The sequence below is a fragment of the Echiichthys vipera genome (assembly GCF_963691815.1).
Source record: "Echiichthys vipera genome assembly, chromosome: 13".
Lineage (NCBI taxonomy): Eukaryota > Metazoa > Chordata > Actinopteri > Perciformes > Trachinidae > Echiichthys > Echiichthys vipera.
The window spans coordinates 18,145,023-18,164,993 of record NC_139838.1 but is presented as its reverse complement, the minus strand read 5'-3'; the positions used below and the strand labels follow the sequence as shown (position 1 = coordinate 18,164,993).

At 39.4% G+C, this 19,971-nt stretch overlaps 2 protein-coding genes across 3 annotated transcripts; both read right to left on the bottom strand.

Annotated features, from left to right (window-relative positions):
• Positions 1 to 213: 213 nt before the first annotated feature.
• On the bottom strand, positions 214 to 9,546 carry ywhaz (tyrosine 3-monooxygenase/tryptophan 5-monooxygenase activation protein, zeta polypeptide). Of its 2 annotated transcripts, none has more exons than XM_083925384.1 (6): positions 9,459 to 9,546; positions 7,036 to 7,349; positions 5,414 to 5,537; positions 3,545 to 3,708; positions 2,467 to 2,562; positions 214 to 1,734 (listed from the first exon to the last, which is right to left on the bottom strand). In XM_083925384.1, exons 2-6 carry the CDS (start codon positions 7,333 to 7,335, stop codon positions 1,654 to 1,656), a joined length of 765 nt encoding a protein of 254 aa, XP_083781510.1. In that variant the 5' UTR covers positions 7,336 to 7,349; positions 9,459 to 9,546; the 3' UTR covers positions 214 to 1,653. The 2 variants fall into 2 exon arrangements, with proteins under 2 accessions (XP_083781510.1, XP_083781511.1); XM_083925385.1 differs by lacking the exon at positions 9,459 to 9,546 and adding an exon at positions 8,620 to 8,741.
• Positions 9,547 to 12,980: 3,434 nt separating this feature from the next.
• Positions 12,981 to 16,665, bottom strand: znf706 (zinc finger protein 706). The gene is made up of 3 exons (XM_083926046.1): positions 16,571 to 16,665; positions 14,074 to 14,218; positions 12,981 to 13,911 (listed from the first exon to the last, which is right to left on the bottom strand). The coding sequence occupies exons 2-3, from the start codon at positions 14,206 to 14,208 to the stop codon at positions 13,816 to 13,818; spliced, it is 231 nt and encodes a 76-aa protein (XP_083782172.1). The 5' UTR covers positions 14,209 to 14,218; positions 16,571 to 16,665; the 3' UTR covers positions 12,981 to 13,815.
• Between the last annotated feature and the right edge of the window lie 3,306 nt (positions 16,666 to 19,971).

Below are 19,971 nucleotides of genomic sequence, written 5' to 3'. Positions count from 1 at the left end.
GACTGTGTACTCAAGGACATTCACAAGATACTTCACCTGAATGTAGCGCAATTTCTTTGACATGGGTACATTCTCAGATCACTGATGTCTCGATGTTGGCAGCTGGCGTGGTACGTTGAGAACCAACAGTGGCCCCACACAGCTTCTCTTGTGCACGAATACAATGTAAAAAATGTCATTCCTCAGGTACATAGAGCAAAGTCACACATTGAGCACAGCACATTTGATTTTAATGTTTTAATTCCACTTACATGAAAGCACATAACCAAATAACGTACTCCGAGTGTCCCCATCTTTTTAAAACCAAGATACTTTAGAAGAAACCAGCACTACTTTGTGACCACTAAATGGTGATAATGCAGCTTTCTGCCAAGTTACTTTAATAATCAGTTTATATGTAGTGTCGTTTTAGTTTTTCTTTTCCCAATGTCATTTGAAGGAAGGTAAATGTTACTGTAAACCACCTGGTTCAAGCTAAATCCTAAGCAACAACTGCCAGTTTCAAAGCACGGCTAACCCTCACACCATACTACTGAGAACCACGTACATTCCTGGAGTCAAATCAAGAGTCAAAGGGAATAAAATACACAAAAAGAAAATACAAAACACCTGAATAGAAAAAGAGTAGAAAGCCACATAGGAGCACATGGCAAAAGTATCCTCTGCACTGCTAAAAAGATAAAATATCAAAAGTTACAGTATCGAGCCATTTTGTCAAGTTGTTCACTTTATCTACGGCTGTCTATACCTTGTCATGTGTTGTGGAAAATTTCGGCAAAATTAAAAGTCTACACATCTTACTGAGAGTGGAAAAAAAAGTCAGTTAAATGGAATGTAATCCTCAACAAAACGATCAACCAAAGTTTACCTACAGTTTTCGCAAGTGGCCGTTCATACAGAATACTATCTTCCAATACCCGAATGCACATAGAACCCACTGAGCTATGACACATGTACCATCCATAAAAACACTACCTGCTACACTGGACACTGACAGGGCGGGATGGATACAAGCAATATGGTAATAGATCTTTACCTAGGTAAATTCTGCCATCTATATGATCACTGCTCTTGCCAGATGAGACCTAAAATTTTGTGAATTCAGACCATTTTGTTTTGGTTTAAAGTTTATGTGCTTCAAAAGGATTTTGTAGATCCAAGTGTCACAAAGAGTGACACGCAGTAAGTGTTGCGTTCAAGTAAAAACATACAAATTATCAAAATTACAGTTAGAGGTTTTTTTTGTTTGCGTTTTCCTGCAACAGCAGCAGTTTGCTACAGTGAATAAAGTTAAAGAACATGGGGCTGATTTGGATCTAAAAGGTAGGATTTCATCTGGACTAAACCATGGACAAAAAAAAAAAAAAACTATAAAAAAATAAACGTCCACTGGTTGACACAATGAGTAATGTTCAAAAGAAAACAGATCTATACCATTATTTTCTCTGTGGAGGTGCTCATACAGTTAACACACACACACACACACACACACACACACACACACTTCAATGTATCTGCACACACATACTGTACTTTACACATTGTGAGTGGAGTGTAAACATACATATCAGTGCATGTATGTGCACACAACCACACAGACAACTTAGGCTGGTGAGAGGTAAAAAATGTGTGTTTTTCTTGTTTTGTGAAGTTTCAGTTCTTCTCAGCTCCCTGCTCCTGCTCCGTCTCCTCTCCCTCACCTTCGCCTTCAGCCTGGGTGTCTGACATCCACAGCTGCAATAAAGCAAAGGACACTGGGATTAGTGCACACTAAAACACAGTTCAGACCAACGGATTAGGATGAGACAACACCGCAGGGAAGAGTTGCAGCGGCGTTAACTGGTCCTAAGCAGCTGGTTATAAAACGTTTTAGGCAGGTCACCCAATTCAAAGAGCCATGTAAATCGTGTCAAAGTCAGTTACAAACTGTAAGTTGGTTGAAACGGTAAAGTTTTGGACTCAACGAGTGCATGTGCAAGAGAGAAAGCGGGTCGAGCGAGCTAGAAAATGAATAAGGAGCGGGTGTGCAGTTACAGAGAACAAAGCAGTGAATCAGAGAAATAAAATGTAATTTTCACTGTCTCATAACTGCTAGAAATGCAACTGTTGCAAGTACCCTCACTTTGTGCCCACATTCATATTTTAAGATGCTACAAATTATATCGAGTTACAATAAAAGCCTTAGAGGGTTAAGTACAGATATTCAGTGCTGTGAAGATGATACACCGTCTTGTCTCTTCAGTGTGAACCGGCAGCTTTCAGAACTTTGCAGACCCGCACATTCAAAGTAGTTCCAAGTTTCAATTCGTCATGTCGCTAATCTTTGCTCTGAACTGGGCCCCAGAAGCATGGGGGAAACCTTGAGTAAAGTGAAACTCAACCAAACCAGTACAGAGACAATGGAGAGCATAAAGTGAAAGTATGAGACTCAGCTGACACGCAGGGAGGTGAAGAAGAGACACTCACTGTCAGATTGTCACGGAGCAGCTGCATGATCAAGGTGCTGTCTTTGTAGGATTCACTGTTGAGGGAGTCCAGCATGGCAATGGCATCATCAAAAGCCTGGAAGAGACAGAGACAGCAATCAGTGCTTCCAAAAAACAGTTTGTAAATAATGACAAAATAAATAAGTAAAAACATAATGAACTTGCCAGTATCCCATTAAATACGAGTTCAGTAAAATTACAACCCTCATCATGCACCGTATTCTCCCGACACATGTGCAGCCGACATTTCTGGACTGACTGAATGCCTCCATTTAAGTTTGATCATATTACTGGAGTGTATATTTTTTTTATTCATGCTATTTCTGCCAAACAGCAGCCCAAAACAAAGTACACAATTTATAACTTGACTAAACACCATGTGGAACGTAGCTTGATCGAGCTTATTGAGGCATTTTAATGAATCCATTTGCATTCATTCTTTATTGTAAAATATTCTTTTAAAATGAAATCATTTTCAGTAATTTGTTGTCTTTAAACCTGAAGTTGGAAAACAGCCTACATGGTCACCTCAGATTTTCAGAATACCATTCCCCATAAGTCAACTTTATTGCCAACTCACTACATAGCACATTTCAAACTGTATTTATTTGACAAATTAATTGATTATGTCTGCTAATAATATATAATGTCTGCATATGGTATGATCAATTCTGCAGCAGCAGCAGATAACCCCTATATGTCCATCTCATTCCAATCAATTCCCATAAATTCCTGTTTATTCCCATGCAAGTTTTCCACCTTTAATATAAAACGTTATTTTGCATCCCTCTTAGTAACACCTGTACATCTCATATTATGACCAGGCTTGTAGCGTCCATCTTGGATCCAGCCCCTGACTGGATAAAGTGACTGCAGCAAGAGGAGTCTGTTACAAACGCTTTCATGTAAACTCATGTTTTACAGACCTACATTAATCTAATTTTATACTTTTCACCAGACAAAGGCGAAATTCTCAAATAGAGGACAAAACAAATGGAGAATAGAGTCAAAGAGAAACAAATAAAAGACTACTGTGAGAAGAGGACGCTTCTTCTTACCTGTCGAGCCAGTGTACAGGCTTTTTCCGGCGAGTTGACGATCTCGTAGTAGAAGACAGAGAAGTTAAGAGCGAGGCCTAGGCGGATGGGATGTGTTGGCGTCATTTCGTTGAGGCTGATATCAAAGGCCTGTTGGTAGGAGTCTTTTGAATTGTTGATGATCTCTGCACAAAAGGAAGACAGACCAATTAGGAAGCAAGTTTATCAAATGGGAAAAACACGATCTCTTGAGGTATGTTCACATTGCCCCGGATATAACAGTACACTCCACTGTGCACCATCTGTGTGGGCATGATGGTGCATATTCCTGCTTCTCAGATTTTTTTCTGTCAATCACAACCTCCTGTGCCAGTATTTACACATTAAGGATGAAAAAACCATAAATATAACAGCCTGCATACAGTCTAACTGCTATAAATGTGATATCCAAATGACCAAACTGTTATGTAAGGTGGCAGATAATGATCATTTTGATTTTAAATGAATTGTTTTCAATGAATCATTCAGTCAACAAAAAAAAAGAATGTAAAATTACTCGTCACAACTTCCCCACATCATAAAGTGATGTTATTTTTTTGGTTTTGTCCAACCAACAGTTTAAACCTCAGTCATACTCAGTTGACTGTTGCATAAGACAAAGAAAGGAAGTAAATTGTCCCAAGTGAGAAGCTGGAACCCAGTATTTTTGACATGTTAAAATAAAATACCTTAAAGTTGCAGATTCATTTTCTGTCAATTAACTTATTAATTAATTTTTTAGGTCTTTGCGCTGTTTACAAACACTCATTTGGGGCTTTGGCCAGCATTTCACAGTAAAGGGACAAGATATTTGGGCAACATACTATCCCCCAAACGAACCTCTACCATCATATGATTAATGATCCAGAATAAACGGGAAATACAGAAGGACTCAATCAAAGGTCAAGATGGTAACTTTCTATTAAAATAAAAAAAACTGTACTATGCTATCACGATACAGAGACAGTTTCAGCAAATATGAAAAAAGTTCAGCTTTAAGATGACACAAATTCTCCTCATAAATCAAATAAAAAACAGGTGTTATAAGTGCATTTGTTATGGCAAAGCCTGAGAAAGTGTGAGCATGCTCTTCTGTGTTTATCAAGATTGGAAAACTATGGATCACAAACTACAGAAAACAAGCAAAGGTGACAAAGCACCCACCAGGGTTATAATGGATCCAACAGAGAGCAGAAAATAATTGCTCTAATGTCTGTGGGGCTGCAAAATATACTGCTGAAGGACAGCATTTTGTTTGACTCACAAAACAATCTTAAATTGACGAGAAAAAAAGAAATTCCCTAAATCTCCCGGCAACCAGTAGCCAACACCCCTGGCACTGCTCCTGTTGCCATGACAACTCTGCAACCCTCGCCTGCATTTTGGCCGATGATTGTAGTTCAAGGACTGGGCGAATGTCAGTATTCTGGCCACAAACACCTGAAGCAAAGCCAGATCTATTTATTATTTCATAACTTACAAAAAAATGTATCTTCTAGGTTCTATTTTTTCTTTGTTTTAGCTTTGTGAAATATTGTTGTTTTGTTGATGTTATTACGCACCGTTGTTGTTGTTCATGTTAACTTGTACAGCACTTGGTTGTTTCTAAGCGTAAACTTGATTTGATTAATCAGCACACATTCCTCTCATCCTGCAACTGATGTGTGACAGCCCATCGTCATAGAAACAGAGGGCTGGATCACGCAGCAGCGTATGCTTTTAACAGTAGGTGGCACCATTTCAGTTTTTTGTATTTGAAGTGTCTCGTGTACTGCTGCATGAACCCTGTGCTGTGTGATTTACTCAAAGGTAGAAGCTAAAAGCTAGGCCACGAGAGGCTGCTTTACTTACTATCCTTCTGTTCTTCATTGGCCACCTCAGCCAGGTAGCGGTAGTAGTCTCCCTTCATCTTCAGGTAGAAGACTTTGCTGTCAGGAACAGTAGCCTTGGGGATCAGATGATCGTCGAGCAGGTCCTGCAAATAAAAGGTACAACTTTAGTGTTAAAATGTGTGGAGCTCAACACATAACTGCACTAGAAGTTACAAGTCAGTAGAAAGGTTAACTCAGCGTCGACAACAGTATTTAGAGGGAGGTGTTTTTACATGGGCAACCTGAACCTTTTGACAGAAAATTTGCTCATCCGCAAGGTTGCCTCCCTATTTCCTGCATTTCTTTAACCTCGATGTCACATTAATCATTTTCTTAGAATAAGAGTATTTTTTTAAAAACACACAAAAGATATAAATGTACTATGAAACATAAACAGTCTCTTGAAAATAAAAATACATAAATCAACTTATGCTCTCACTCTAATAGAACTTGCAACCTACACAGCCTCCTGTTCAAAATACATCTCTGAAGTTTGTGTCTGTGGAATTAAATGGGAGTGAATGAGATGTAGCCTCTGCTAGCGGGACATGTTTGAAAGGGGTGGCAATCTTTTCGCACGCACAAAAAAGCAGAGACTCTTCTTACTCAATCTAAATTGTCTAAACACTAATATCCATCTTTGTTATATTCAAACATCTGCAGGGGCAGAGCGCCTTCATTTGCTTTGAACATCTCAACAACATGGACAGATGCAGATATATTGTGAATGCTCCAGCTCATCAAGACAACACTATCAAACATTCAACAACCACTACACTTTTTACACATTTTTCTCCACAAATATGAGATATCAAGATACCCACGTACTCCACACCTAATCTCCCCGGTAGCTGACAGTTTACACTTCATGTCGTTTTTAACCAGTTGAAGAGCCGCATAACCGCGTGCAGAGAGAGAGAGAAATAGACCAGCTGTATAAAAATAGAGCTGAGCGGGCTTCCATGGCCTGTGTAGCTGCTTCAATAGGATAAAATGGGCGTGCTTTGCTGCGGGCGTCCCACGACAGCCACAGCTCATGTGGTTGTGGTCATTACATTGGGCCAATATCATGCACAGGCAAACATGAAACCATCATGCTTCGAATAATTTACAATGGAAATAGTGCAAAGAGTAATAACTGGCATTGCTTGAAGTGTTCTTTCAATTGTTTTAATGAATTTTATAACGGCAATCAATGGGGAAAATGCTTTATGGGCCTCAGTGAATATTAGCTGCAGTATGGCAAAGGGTTACCGAGTCAAATTGAATGCAGTGGTGGTTGACTACGGTATTCTGTTTCTGTGCCACATGGTGTAAAAATGTAAGCGTTTACCCTCCATTTCCTTCACCCCTCTACCCTCTTCACCCCTCTCCATTGTCTCCGCTCATCGAAGTAATTCTTAGTTGATTAACATGCAAGTGATTTGGTAGACTAATCGATTAGTTGATATAAATAGACAGATCTGTAAAACTGAGTTTTTCTCCACAAAGGATCGTGCAAAAGCACCATTTTAAATCCTGTGTTTACCAGAGATGGGGCTCGTACATTTCTAAAAATCATATAAAATAATTAATCACCAAAGATGGGACAGCCCTACTTACCAGTACTTCCTTGCAGATGTCTTCCAGCTCCTTCTCGATCTTCTCTTTGTACTCCTTGGTCAATGCAAGTCTTCCGCTTTCATCAGACTTAAACTTATGCTCCATGCTGGACACCACCCTCCAGGAGGACCTCCTAGCCCCCACCACATTCTTGTAGGCGACGGAGAGCAGGTTGCGCTCCTCGTTGGTGAGCTCTATGTCCTCCTCTGTGACAGCCTTCATAGCTGCAGCCATGTCATCATAGCGCTCAGCCTGCTCAGCCAGTTTGGCTTTCTGAACCTGCTCCTCCTTGTCTGGCATGGCTCCTGTGTGGGCTGAGGAAGGAAGGACAGAGGAGAGGGGGCCGGGGAAGGACAAAACAAAAGGGGACAGGAGACAGATTAGGAAGACAGAGGAGAGAGTGTTGGGGGAGGGCAGGAATGGGGAACGAAAGAGAGGAGCAATATGGTGGGGAAGGGTGGAGGGATTTGATCAGTTAGCGTGAATGAAGGAGGACTACAGCGGATAAACACGTCTTTCCTGCATAACCTGACTTCTCAGAGAAACCCGGTTTCTGGTATGCATGTACCGTACATTTGGGTACGTCATAAGTGGACAGGTAGTTAATACTTTGATTACCCCCTAATATATCTGGAGAATATTACATGTCATGCACAACATCTGGCACATTTGTCAGTATCACATTATTTTCTGCTACAAGCCTATCAGTGTTTCAGTCTCTCACATTACCTGGATGTGTGTCTTGGGTGTGTGTGCACACCAGGTATTTAAAAAAAAAAATAGATTCTCTATTATCTATTTCAACCAGCTTGACTCACCTGCACTCAGTGTGGCATAGATTTTTACTGGTGCCAAAGAGAAAGTGTTTGTGTGCAGACTTTAGGAATAGACTCTCTCCAGACTGATTCATTTAGAGATAGAAGATATAAATGTGAAAAATAGCACTATGAATAAACACCCCCAACCAAATAGGGCCACAAGACAAATCTGCATTAGGGTAAAAGCAACTGATGCTCCTTTTCTAGATTATCTGTTTGAGAAATGTAATACAAGAAAAAAAAAAACTAAAAATCACATTTCCCAGAGCCTGAAGTGACCTGGATAATGATTATTTACATTACATGATTAATCGATTAGCTGTTTTGTCTATAAAGTGTTACGACAGAGACAAATTGACATCACAATTTCCACAAACCGACGTTTTCAAATTGCATGTTTTTTCCATCCAAAACCCCAAAATATTCTGTAAACCTTGTGACACAAAAGCAGGAAATGCTCACATTACTGAAGCTGTGAAGTGACTTTTGGTGTTACATATTTGTTTTTAAAAAGCAAGCTTTTGACTTTAGGAGGTTAAATGTGGTCATTAAATTATCATTAAAAAGACAGCCTTTAGAATACTACAGGTGAGGCTGTTACCTATCAAATACAGTTAATGCTCTAATTGGTGTAATAAGAACTCCTAATGACACCCAATGTACTAGCCAACACGTTTTGTACAATTCCCTTGCTTCATCTCAGGATAACTGTGGTGCATAGGCAATAGATTTGAAGATTATTATTAGTTTACAGATGATTGCTTACCGGCTGCCTAGATCAAAACGCAGAAACACCAAACCTATGCGTCCAGCACTTCCAACAGTGACTCAAAAATCCCACGATCAGTGAGTCAGATTTGCCTGCAAGCAGACACCTGCACCCTTCTGAGGAATGTCGGCCACCCAGTTCACACACACACACACACACACACACACACACACACACACACACACACACACACACACACACACACACACACACACACACACACACACACACACACACACACACACACACACACACACACACACACACACACACACACACACACACACACACACACACACACACACACACACACACACACACACACACACACACACACACACACACACACCTCTATATGACTTGATTTTGATATTTTCAGTGTGTAATGCTAGAGGTGCATAACCCTGCTGCAGGTGGACAGCTTCGCCCTAATAATGAGTGTAACAGGAATGAACGGAGCCCAGTTTAGTTCAGTCCAAAGTGAACGCCCTTTTTCGCTTCCCGGAAAACAACCCACACATCTTATGGTTTCTAAAGCACCGAACATTAACTCTAGGTCATTTCATTCACAGAAGCGAATACTGTACACACGAAAGTCGCCCTCTAAACACTGCATGTGAAATAAATAGAAAGGTTAAAGAGCAGTAACGCTTCCCATTCAGTGCGCCCCCTGAACAATGACTGAGCTGCGGCGCATCACTGGTTTCCTCCAACAGCCCCGGTAGCAACGCTTCAAACGGGATTAAAAATAACCCCCAGAGAACACATAAACTGAATGCAACGATTACGCGTCGAAAACACCGCCGATAACCAGCGGTGAATGAAGGCGAACTCACCTGCGAGAGTGGTTTAGACGGACTTGTTCCTGATTCCCGGGCCGCACAGCTGATGATCTCTCCCGCTCATCCACGGGGTTTCCCTCCAATCAAAGGCGCAGCAGCAGGGTCGCACAGGGACTGGTGACGTCAGACTCGGGTTGCTAGGACAACCATATTCAGAGGCAAATTTCTCAACTGCCCATGGAAACTCAAGACAGCAACTGTTGTTATTACTATTCTACATTAAGTGAAATTAATGAATAGTTATGTCTGACCACACTATTGGTGCCCGTCTTTATTAGGTCCTATGACCCTTTTCATTTATCTGCTTGGTTTTTACTCTTTCTATATGTGAATGTGGACAAAAAACACAAATCCCACAAGCGTTTCCCACAGGCGCGCAAAGATTCATGGGAGATGTAGTTGATGACTTGTCTGTTTAATTTAGTAGCAGTAGATAATGATGTACCTAAAACAATAAAACGAGGAGGAAACAGAAATAAATCAGAAATAATAATGAAAGAGGGTTTATTCTACCGTACTCGACGGGGGAATTGTTGGGTCTATGTAAATCATAAAATAAGTCATAGTCAAGTGTGGTCTATACCTAGTCTGTAAAGTGTCCTGAGATAACTTAATGTTATGATTTGGCACTATAAATAAAATTGAATTGAATTGAATTAACAAATTAAAAATAAAAAGTATACTAAGGCATGGTGAAAAGAATCTAGCTTGAGGGTGGGGCGTGACCGGGTGTGACTGGGAGTGATCTTTCCAGACACGTTTTGAGTATCTTTGGTCTTTCCCTCTTTATTTATTTAAATACTAGCTGTCATATACTATGGTAACTGTCTCCAAAAGGGACTGTGTTGATCTACCATATGTATATACATGTCTATGTCATTATTTTGAGTTCCGTTTCCCTATTACCACAAGTGAAAAATTAAGAAATGTCTAATTATGACTATTTTTTTTCACAGAGAGCTCCTTACCATACACACAATATTGATACAGTGAATTAACCACAGTGAGATAATAATACACATTTTCATTACTCTCGATGTAATGTTAAATGATGTGTTGACCTTTCATTAAGCACCTGTTCCATCAATAATCTACTGAGCCTCCTGACAGATGACACAGTTTGTAAGCCAGGATTTACTAACCTTAAAACTGTCTTTTAATCATACCCTCGCCCCGGGAAGAGAGATGATACTCAAACAGACTTTACAGTGAAACTATGCGAAGGCTAAAGTACATTGGCTCGCCCTACGAGACGAGGCAGTTTCAGGTCCCCCTCAGTAAAGTATAGTCACCATCCCTGTTTATCTAGCTGCACTAGTTTTACAAATATTAGCCCCTTTGGTAACATACATTGATCCTGATCCTTGATCTGTCTTACAAAAGTATAGTCATTATTATTATTATTTAAAGATTTCTAACCCTTTTCTGACACGTTTAATACAGCATACAGCAGAGATAGATGTACTTGAATGAAAGTGATGCTTCATAAAATGTTCTTCAATGAAAAAAGAGAAGCTCCACCTAGCGTCTACCTCAAAAACAGCATGGAAAAAATGATTTAAAGTAGAGAAAGACTCAGGGTCTCATCAGGGTTTGACTAGGTTCATTAATGTTTGGGTTGAGTTTTTAGTTGCTCTGTAGCAGGACGTTTCAAAGGACTAATGTAATTAATTAGTGCAAGCTAGTTTTAGGCCCAGGCAGAAATTCTTATAATATAGCAGTGTTGCCATGGTGACTGTTCAGAACCTATATATAAACAATTGTTCAAAATGTGGTCTAATTAAAGACTAAATAGACACTGGCACATAAAGCACGTGTTTCTCTATCACCAGTACAGTGAGAGTGGATGTTTTTGTCTCTGCAAACTGAGATGTGTGCCTGGAAACAGACGATCTACAGCCGGTCAGAATCTAATTAATTCCTTCACCTAATTAATCCAACTAATTCATTTTGTGCAAGTGTTCCTCTATTTCCTGTCGGTGTCTCTTTGCTCAAATCCAAACAGCCAGTCCACAGCACATAACAGAGATCTATTGATGTGTGTTTGTAGGTTTTTTGGGTGTGGATTGTGCGTGAGGAGACACAGGAACAATGTTGTCTATGACTCATTTAGTTGAACCGCTTAAACCATTACAAAAAAAAAAACAGGCAGCATGGTATTGGCTTATTTTTTTCTGTCTTTCTAAATACTCAGAATAAAAAGGAAAACAACTATCTCACAGGCTCAGTTATGACCTTTTAGGGGGAGAATACATGCTGTGGTTATTCTCTGTCTGAATGGAAAGGCAACACATTTCAGCTGCAGTCTGAGCTGAACTGATGCTTCTGTCACAGCTGGAGAAATGGATCTCAGGAAATGAAGAGTCCAAGACATCATTTTCAGCTGGTGGAATGACTCAGTGGTTCATTCAGGATTAATTAATTAAACACACAGTTAAACTCGTTTCCTGTTGCCAACAGTGTGGCTGATAAAAGGTTTTTATGACCGTTAGTATCAGGTCCTACACCGCACTGCTGATATATTAGTTTCATTACAATTTGAATATCCGTTTCAGATTTGGCACTGGTATAACCCTTTTCCTTTTCAATTTAAACTTATCTGCGAAATGATTTGATTTTTATATCTTCTGTATAATGTTTGTGTTAATGACGTTTAATTTGTATTTAGTTTACTGTTCCAAACCATCTTATATAACCCAATTTCTCTCTCAAAACTGTACAAGCTTATGCAGATGTATAGGTTAAAAGGTCCCATATTGTGAAAAGCAAATTTTCCTTGTCTTTTTTTATTATAAAGCAGGTTGACGAGCTGTATAAATACTGTGAAAGCATCGAAAAGGTTAAGAAACACACGCAGCTCGTATTCAGAAACTGTGCCTTTAAAAGAGCCGTCAGGACTTCTGTACGGTTGCGATGTCGCAACTTTACTATTTATAGGTAGAAAGGGCTGCTACGGTCATTCTACGACTGCAATGATGATGCAGAGATAACAAGACCCGCAAATTCTGACCAATCAGAGCAGACTGGGGCTTAAAGAGACAGGTGCTAAAACAGAGCATTTCAGACAGAGGGTGAATACAGGCAGACCGTATGAAAAAAATGCATTTTTTTAACAATAAAGCATCTAAACACGTTCTCGTAGACACCGAAAATAAATGTATAAACCCAAAAATGGCAATATGTTCTCTTTAACATGGCCACCTGGGATGAAGTGCAAGTCAGCTTTCAAATACCTTTCAGCCATAATTTTAAGGCTCCAGATTAGAGAAATGCAACTCTGTTCATCTACTCAATCATTATTCATTAACTGCCCATTTATAAGTGACATCAGCAGTATGTGGGAAAAAAAACGTTCACACTGAGCAGAGCAACAGAGAAATTAGACTGTAAATATTGAAACGTCAGTAAAAGTAAAAAGGCAAACAAACTGCAGGGAAACAAATAAAGGTGCATCCTAAAAAACCCTCAGGCAAAATTTGGCATTATAGAAAAATAAACTTTCTTGAGAAACGCAAATATACCACAAAGTAAAATTTAATAAAATGCTATAATACATCATTGGAGCATTCATTCATTTTCCAAGTGTACACGTGTTGCCGACAGGGTCCTGTAAAATTTTATTAACTTACAATTTATGAAGCAGCTTGGAAAAAGCAAAAATTTCACATTTTTGTGAACAATTATGATTAGCTACATGAAAGATTGCAGTATACCATGGCAGACAGCGCTGTGGAGGAATCCCATATACAACAACTGATGAGAAACAAATGTCATAGCCTCCTTTTGATTCAATACTCAAAGCACAAAGAAAATAGACAAGGTTACATTTGTCATTTCCTTGATTGCAGATCATTTAAAAATCCGAATTATCCCACCCAAGACAAACCCATGCTTTGTTTAAGGACACTATTGATCCTATTTGTCATGTTTGCTATAAAGATTTAATTAGACAAGTCAATCCATCAAAGCTTTAGATAAAGAGGTAAAAGAGCTAGCAGCAAGAAATACTCCTATGTGCACAAGACATCAGGGCAGTGGGGCGACTGTTCTGAGAAACTGTGTGAATAAAATCTCCATTCACCATTTGGATTGTTCCTGAACCGCACAGGTCTTCAGTGGAAATTAAAACCGGCATTTAAGTTTATCCGTGCAAGTATTTAAAACACAAACGAAAAGAGGACTTGATAGGAGGAAGCATTGTGTTAAAGGCAACCCGGCCTGTTCAAGCCTAAATGAAGATTACTGCTTCATGGTGGTTACATCAAATCATCCAATGCTGTCAGACTGAGACAAGTGCAGAGTTGGTGCAGGGGCCTTAAAAGGAAATCGGTTTGGTATCCAGGGTGGTCATTTATGCCTCCACTCCCTCCAGCTCTGGGGGCAGAGGGGATTTCGGATGCTTGCTCTCAAAGTGTTGCTTGAAGGTTTTTGGGTCGGGCATCTGGGACTGCAGGAAACAACAACACATCCAACAAATACTATGTTACATTTATATATGTTTCTTAAATGACAGAGGCCTGGTCTTTGGATTATAGCTTTGATTAAACAGTGTTACACTAATCTAAAAAAAGTGGACCAGATGCCAGAAGGATCACATGAGCATACTCACCCTGCACACAGCGCAGGTGAACACTAGTGCTACCTTGGCTGCGGTCTTTTGATCGTGACCCTTGGCCTTCTTCATCTCTGCCTGTTTCTTGGCATTTTTCTGCTGTGACTGGAGTTTCTGATGTCCGCGTGTCATTCTGACAAAGCTGAAAGAGGAGGAAACAAAGACAAAGGACTTATTGTTTGCTGATACACATCATGTGGGCACACTTAACTCTTTATTATTGTTGGTATACATCTACCATAAATAAGTCTGTCAGTAAAAGCCCATTGATACATCCCACAGAGAAGGCTTGCATAATACAATGTTTAATTTGATAGCAAGTACAGATGACAGAGGCCATCACAAATTTTGGTCCCTCTGGAGCACCAAGATCTCCCCCTTCAGTCCAACTGTGGGCGCACTCACACTGTCCATCCGTACCGCGCCCTGTGCTTTAGGGTACTTGTCACCCCCTCCCTCTCCCCCCGTGGGCCATGCCCGTTTGTACTCACACTGCCTGGGCCTCGCACGAATGCTTCTTGCCTACCTATACGTCATTACGCCGTAACACGCATTGATTGATGTCAGCGCGATGCGTCGCTTTGTTTACAAATCTTTCCAATAGACCTCAGAGTTTTTGTGCGTCTTGTCCGACTGTTTTTAAATATTTTCATCCGCCCAAATCTCAAGTAAACACCTCCGCATCACACCGACGTGAACCTTTCGCCGCCATTGTTTTAAATGTCCTCGCATGGTCGGTCCTTCTTTTCTATGTCCGAACAGGCGCACATAAAATGACGTCAGAAACACCGTAGGCCTCACGCTCGTACACGTACACACGCTCGTGCTTGTCCATGTGCAAACGTGCTTTACAAAAGCCCACCTCTCCCAAACGAGCCGCTCCTAGGCGCGGTGCGGTTACACTCACACTGGTCAAAGGAATTAGACTTTAGCCGTGAAACGTGCTTGGGCACGTAATGGAGGGACAGCGTGAGTATGCCCTTACAATTAGGTCATCTGTGCCGGTTAGGAGCACCCAGAGATATAAGGTTTCCGTCGTCCCTGCTGCCATTCACATATTAAATGATAGAAAGGATTAAACTCTCTGACCACAAATTGCACAGATTGCTTTTTTTGGGCAGATTCTTTAAACTGTTTGTGTTCTTATGACCTGTGCACTGAACAGCCTCCTACAGACCCACTCTGTAACAATATCCTGTTGTTTGCTGTTGTTCAATTCTATTTTGTATTTGTTTTGTCTGAATCCTGGCCGCAAACCAATTTCACTGTGAGGGAGAATAAAGATACTTTGAACTCATCATTTTTCATGAGTCCTTTGCAGGGCCAGTGCAAGGCCTTACTTAAACGCATATTAGTGTTCAATAGATATCAACATTGTGGAAGTAAGGAAAGAACCAACAACTGCCAGCTGGCTGGGGTCAGGCAAAGTAAACAAGATAACGCTGTAGTGTAACTTCTGGTGAAACGAAGGCAGGGCGACACAACCTTGACGTATACACGAGAGTAGGACTAATGGATTTAAATAAAATACATTCAGGATGGGGGAAATAATAAAAACAAGGGTCTGATTCCAGGAAGCAAGTTTACAGAGTTGCCTGGATGATTCTGTTGTATAAACCTGGTTACAGGTTTTAATCAACAAAAATGAAGATATTTCTGGGAACAGGGCCAGGTTTGGCAGGCTGGGCTACAGATGGAGTTGCATTGCAATTGACAGTGCTACCAGGTAGGGAAACAAGTTCTCTCTTGCCCTCACTGCCATTTAAATAGGGCTTATTGTGAGGGAGGATAAAGTAGTTTATCTGGTTGAGCAAAAACTGCACGGAAGGCACTTCCAATAACAGTTCAGGTGGATAAAGGGAAATGCATGTGAACAGAAGGACACCGTCTCAGTCCACAACTACAATGATGTCCCCTAAGAATGCAATTGTGGCCAAAGTCACCCATTGGAGAGCTCTAGGGCAAACATTTAGATATGAGCCCCAAATTTCGACATAAGAACGAAAGATTCGTTACTAATGCAGCACCAACTGTAAGTCCCTTAACATACTCCCAAAGTACTATAATAAAAATCACTTTTCCTTCACTCTGACACTGGGATACCACTGGGGCGTTCAAGGCCCCTGGAGCTCTAGGCACTTGGGGTTAGTCGCCCTCTTTTCCGTCAGTATTCCAGACGTGCTTACAACCAGTCTATAAATAGTATGCTGTTCGTCAGCAATGTGTTCAGTGGTAACTAGCGTTGGGTAGCCTATGAGGTATCTGGTTAACCTGCTTAGCACTCAGGGACCCCAGTTTGTAGTTTTTCCTGCTGCACTCATCGAGGTAGAACCTGCTAACTACAAGCTAGCCTCGGCTCACTTCGGCTAGCTCCTGAGCTAGCCAACTAGCCTTAAAACGAATATTTCCTTCGGCCCGTGGGTAACTTTAACCCGGGAAAGTATCAGCGATATGTTATAGGCCGTAAACGTTTTAAGAGGAACGCAATGCTTACCTCTTCAAAGCACCACTGTATCGTTTTCAGGGAGCACACACGGACAAGGGTGACAGCTGCTCAGTTCACAGACAGCTGAACACTGTTGCTGCGTTCAAATACACTCGGAAGACTCGGTTCTAATAACAGGTACACAGTTTTGTGTGCGTAACAAACCTGCATATATGCGTTCATATTTTGATACATTTATTTATTTGTGTATGCACATCTGTTTGAGGACTAGTGGGGGATAATGCCGGGCCTTAAGTATGTTTGCTTTATTATGTATGTACTTTATTTTATTTGTATTTATATAAGTATGTACCGTGATGTATTGTCTTGTGCCTTGCCGTTTCTAATGTGTTTATTATGTTTTTGAGAAATACAAATTCAATATTCCTACGAGAAGTTGCGATGTGCTGAATTGTTCAAAATAAAGTTTAGTAGGGGGAACATGCGTTCATATTTTCGTATAAATAAAAGTTATTTATGTTGGAATAAGTATGTCAAACTTTGATTTTATAGCATGACAGGATAACACAGCATTTTTAATTGATTCATATTTTTTTCAGTTGTTTTTTCGCTTTTATTTTGAAGAATGAAATGAAGGAAAGGAAGTTAGTGGCACGAAAGTAACAGCAAATATTTCAAAATAAAAGCCTCGAGGATGGTAGAGCAAAATGAATAGCCCTTACATCTAAATAATCTTTTACACAGTCTATGGTCCTTCGTCGAATTGGGTTTCACATATCGGACAGCGATCGGTTTATTTTCTAGTAACTTTCCAGTTAAAGCTATAAATATATATCTATGCATTCAATCGGCTATTATTATTATTATTATTTTTTGTTTGTTTGTTTGTTTGTTTGTTTTAATATTTGCTTTTTCTTTCGGGTCACCTGTCACTGCGTTCATCAAAAGGAAACACGACGAATAAAAAAATAAATAAATTGGGTCAAAACGTACACAGAGCTTGATCATTTAGCTCATCCACTCCATACAGAGCCGAAGATGTTCACATTTCTAAAGAAAGTAAAATAAAAAGTCCCAAACCCACAATTGTACACAACATGTTTTGGCGTCGTCAAGGTAACGTGGTACGTCGCTTCATGTGTCGTCCTATTCCTGTTAAACCATTATGCAGCCTCTCCAGCACTTTCCATCTTTAAACCGTGAGGGTTCAGAGATTAGGGTGGAGATTTTAGGGTGGAGATAGAGATTGGGCCTAGAATCAACCACGGTATATATATATAGGGATAAATCTACTTTTTAGTACAATTATAGGAGGAGTCATTGAATGCACCAGTAGAGCAGTTCACCATGTAGTGATGTTGATAATGTCGCCCCTGTGTGGCAGAGTTTGGTGCAATGCATATTAACACAAACTGGAATTGAGAGAAGAAAGTAAATCAGGTTTTCTTAAACTATAAGATGTTTTTAATTTAATGTTTCTTGGTGAGTTGGAAGTTATGTTATATCCTCTGCTTTATTCATGCTTTTTCCTCATTATTGCATAACAATATGCATAGAATATTCCTAAGTGTGCGCACACGTCTGGTAATGTTTCATTATTTGCTTGGAATTAGGAGACAAAAGACCATTTGTCATCTGATTTCTTTTATTCACACTTTTATGGGACTTTTTGTTTGCAATAAAAAGAGCATTTGAGAGATTGTGTGTGTGATTTTTGTATGTGATCATGTTTAGACTACAATCAGCACTGCACCCACAATACAATAATAATAATAATAATAATAATAATAATAATAATAATAATAATAATAATAATAATAATAATGACAATAACTGCACTATAATATTCACCAGTTATGAAATACTAAGCTCAATTCAATCTCAATGTGCAATAGTAATATAGTTTTCCTCTGTGCCTTGGTGTGAATTTAAAATATTTAGAAGTTCTGTTTATATTGTTCCAGTTACTCTTATTTTTTTTTATATTTTTATGTGTTTATATTGTTCATATTTCTTCTATAATTTAGTGTTTCTTAGTGATGCTTCTTCTGTGTTTGCTATCCACTTCCTGCTGTAAAAAGGACATTTCCCCTCTGTGGGACTCATAAAGGAATATCTTATTTCTTATCTTATGGTTTCTATAAAGTAGAAATTGTTGCCTACCTGTTTTATAGATCTAAACTCAACTCAACCATCTTAATATAGCACCTTTCATATAAGCATGCTGCCCAAAGTGTGTCACATAGCAAACAAAGAAAGATTAGCGAAATTGAAACAACAAACAACAATAAATCCAATGTTACAACAACCAATAAAATATTTAAATACAAGGGAAAAGAATAAAACAAAATTAAGATAAACATCAGGAATAAAATAAATATGTAAAATACAATTACTGAAAATTGAAAACTAAGTTAACATTATTCAAAATTAAAAGTGAGATTAAAAAGCTATGTCTTTAAATTTCCTTTTATAACTATATAGAGAGAAAGCCATTTTAATATCCAGAGACAGTGATTTCCACAGTTTAGGGGCATAAAAAACAGACGGCAGTCTCACCGATAAATTTATGAGATAATATTTCAAAAGAAAAACACCTTAGTGATCTGACTGGAACAAAAAACTAAAGAAAAACTCTGTATTATTTAGTCCATGTTTTATTTCTCTTTACAGGAAAGCCCTCTGTAACTTTATTTGTCAGAATATTTGCTATTTATTTATATTATTGTTGGTTTCACCATTAAACTAAACACCTCCAGTCTACCTGTGTACGCACAGGACCAAAACTATGCATCACAGATCAATTTTGAGAGTGAAAATGATTTTTATAAAAAGTGATGTTCCCCTAAAGCAACAGTAGGGGGCAGGCATGTGGTGTGTTGTGTGGGAGAAATCAGATGCTGCCCATAAGGTGCACACACATACAGTGCTAACAATGTTAGTAATGTTAAAAGAGCAGAATCATCATCATAACAACGTCAAACAATTCAAAGATTTACCGCATGCACTGCAGGCCCAGAAATATCTGTCTCAGCTGTTTAGCATTAACATCTATTTTTAATCACACATATACAAATCATACACACCATGATCATGAGGACTGCAGATATTTATCTTCTGTGACTTTGGTTTTTGGGAACAGTGGAGCTGTTCACCGCCGCTCTGTATTTGACTGAATGCAGCTAATATGTAAATGAACTGGCACTCTAGTTATAACATGATGGAAACAAAGATGTGTGTGCTGCACCAGTAACGTCAAAATATCACAGTGTGTGCAGAGACAATCTAATTTGTCTGTTTGTGTGTTAATGTATTTATCTCAGAAAGGATCAGTGTGTTTTTAAATGCACTAACAGTCCTTATACATACACTAAGTCCTGTTGGAAAGCTTCCCGACATTTAGGTGTCACGACTTTCTTGAGAGAAATGTTATCATTGTGAGAAAAGTC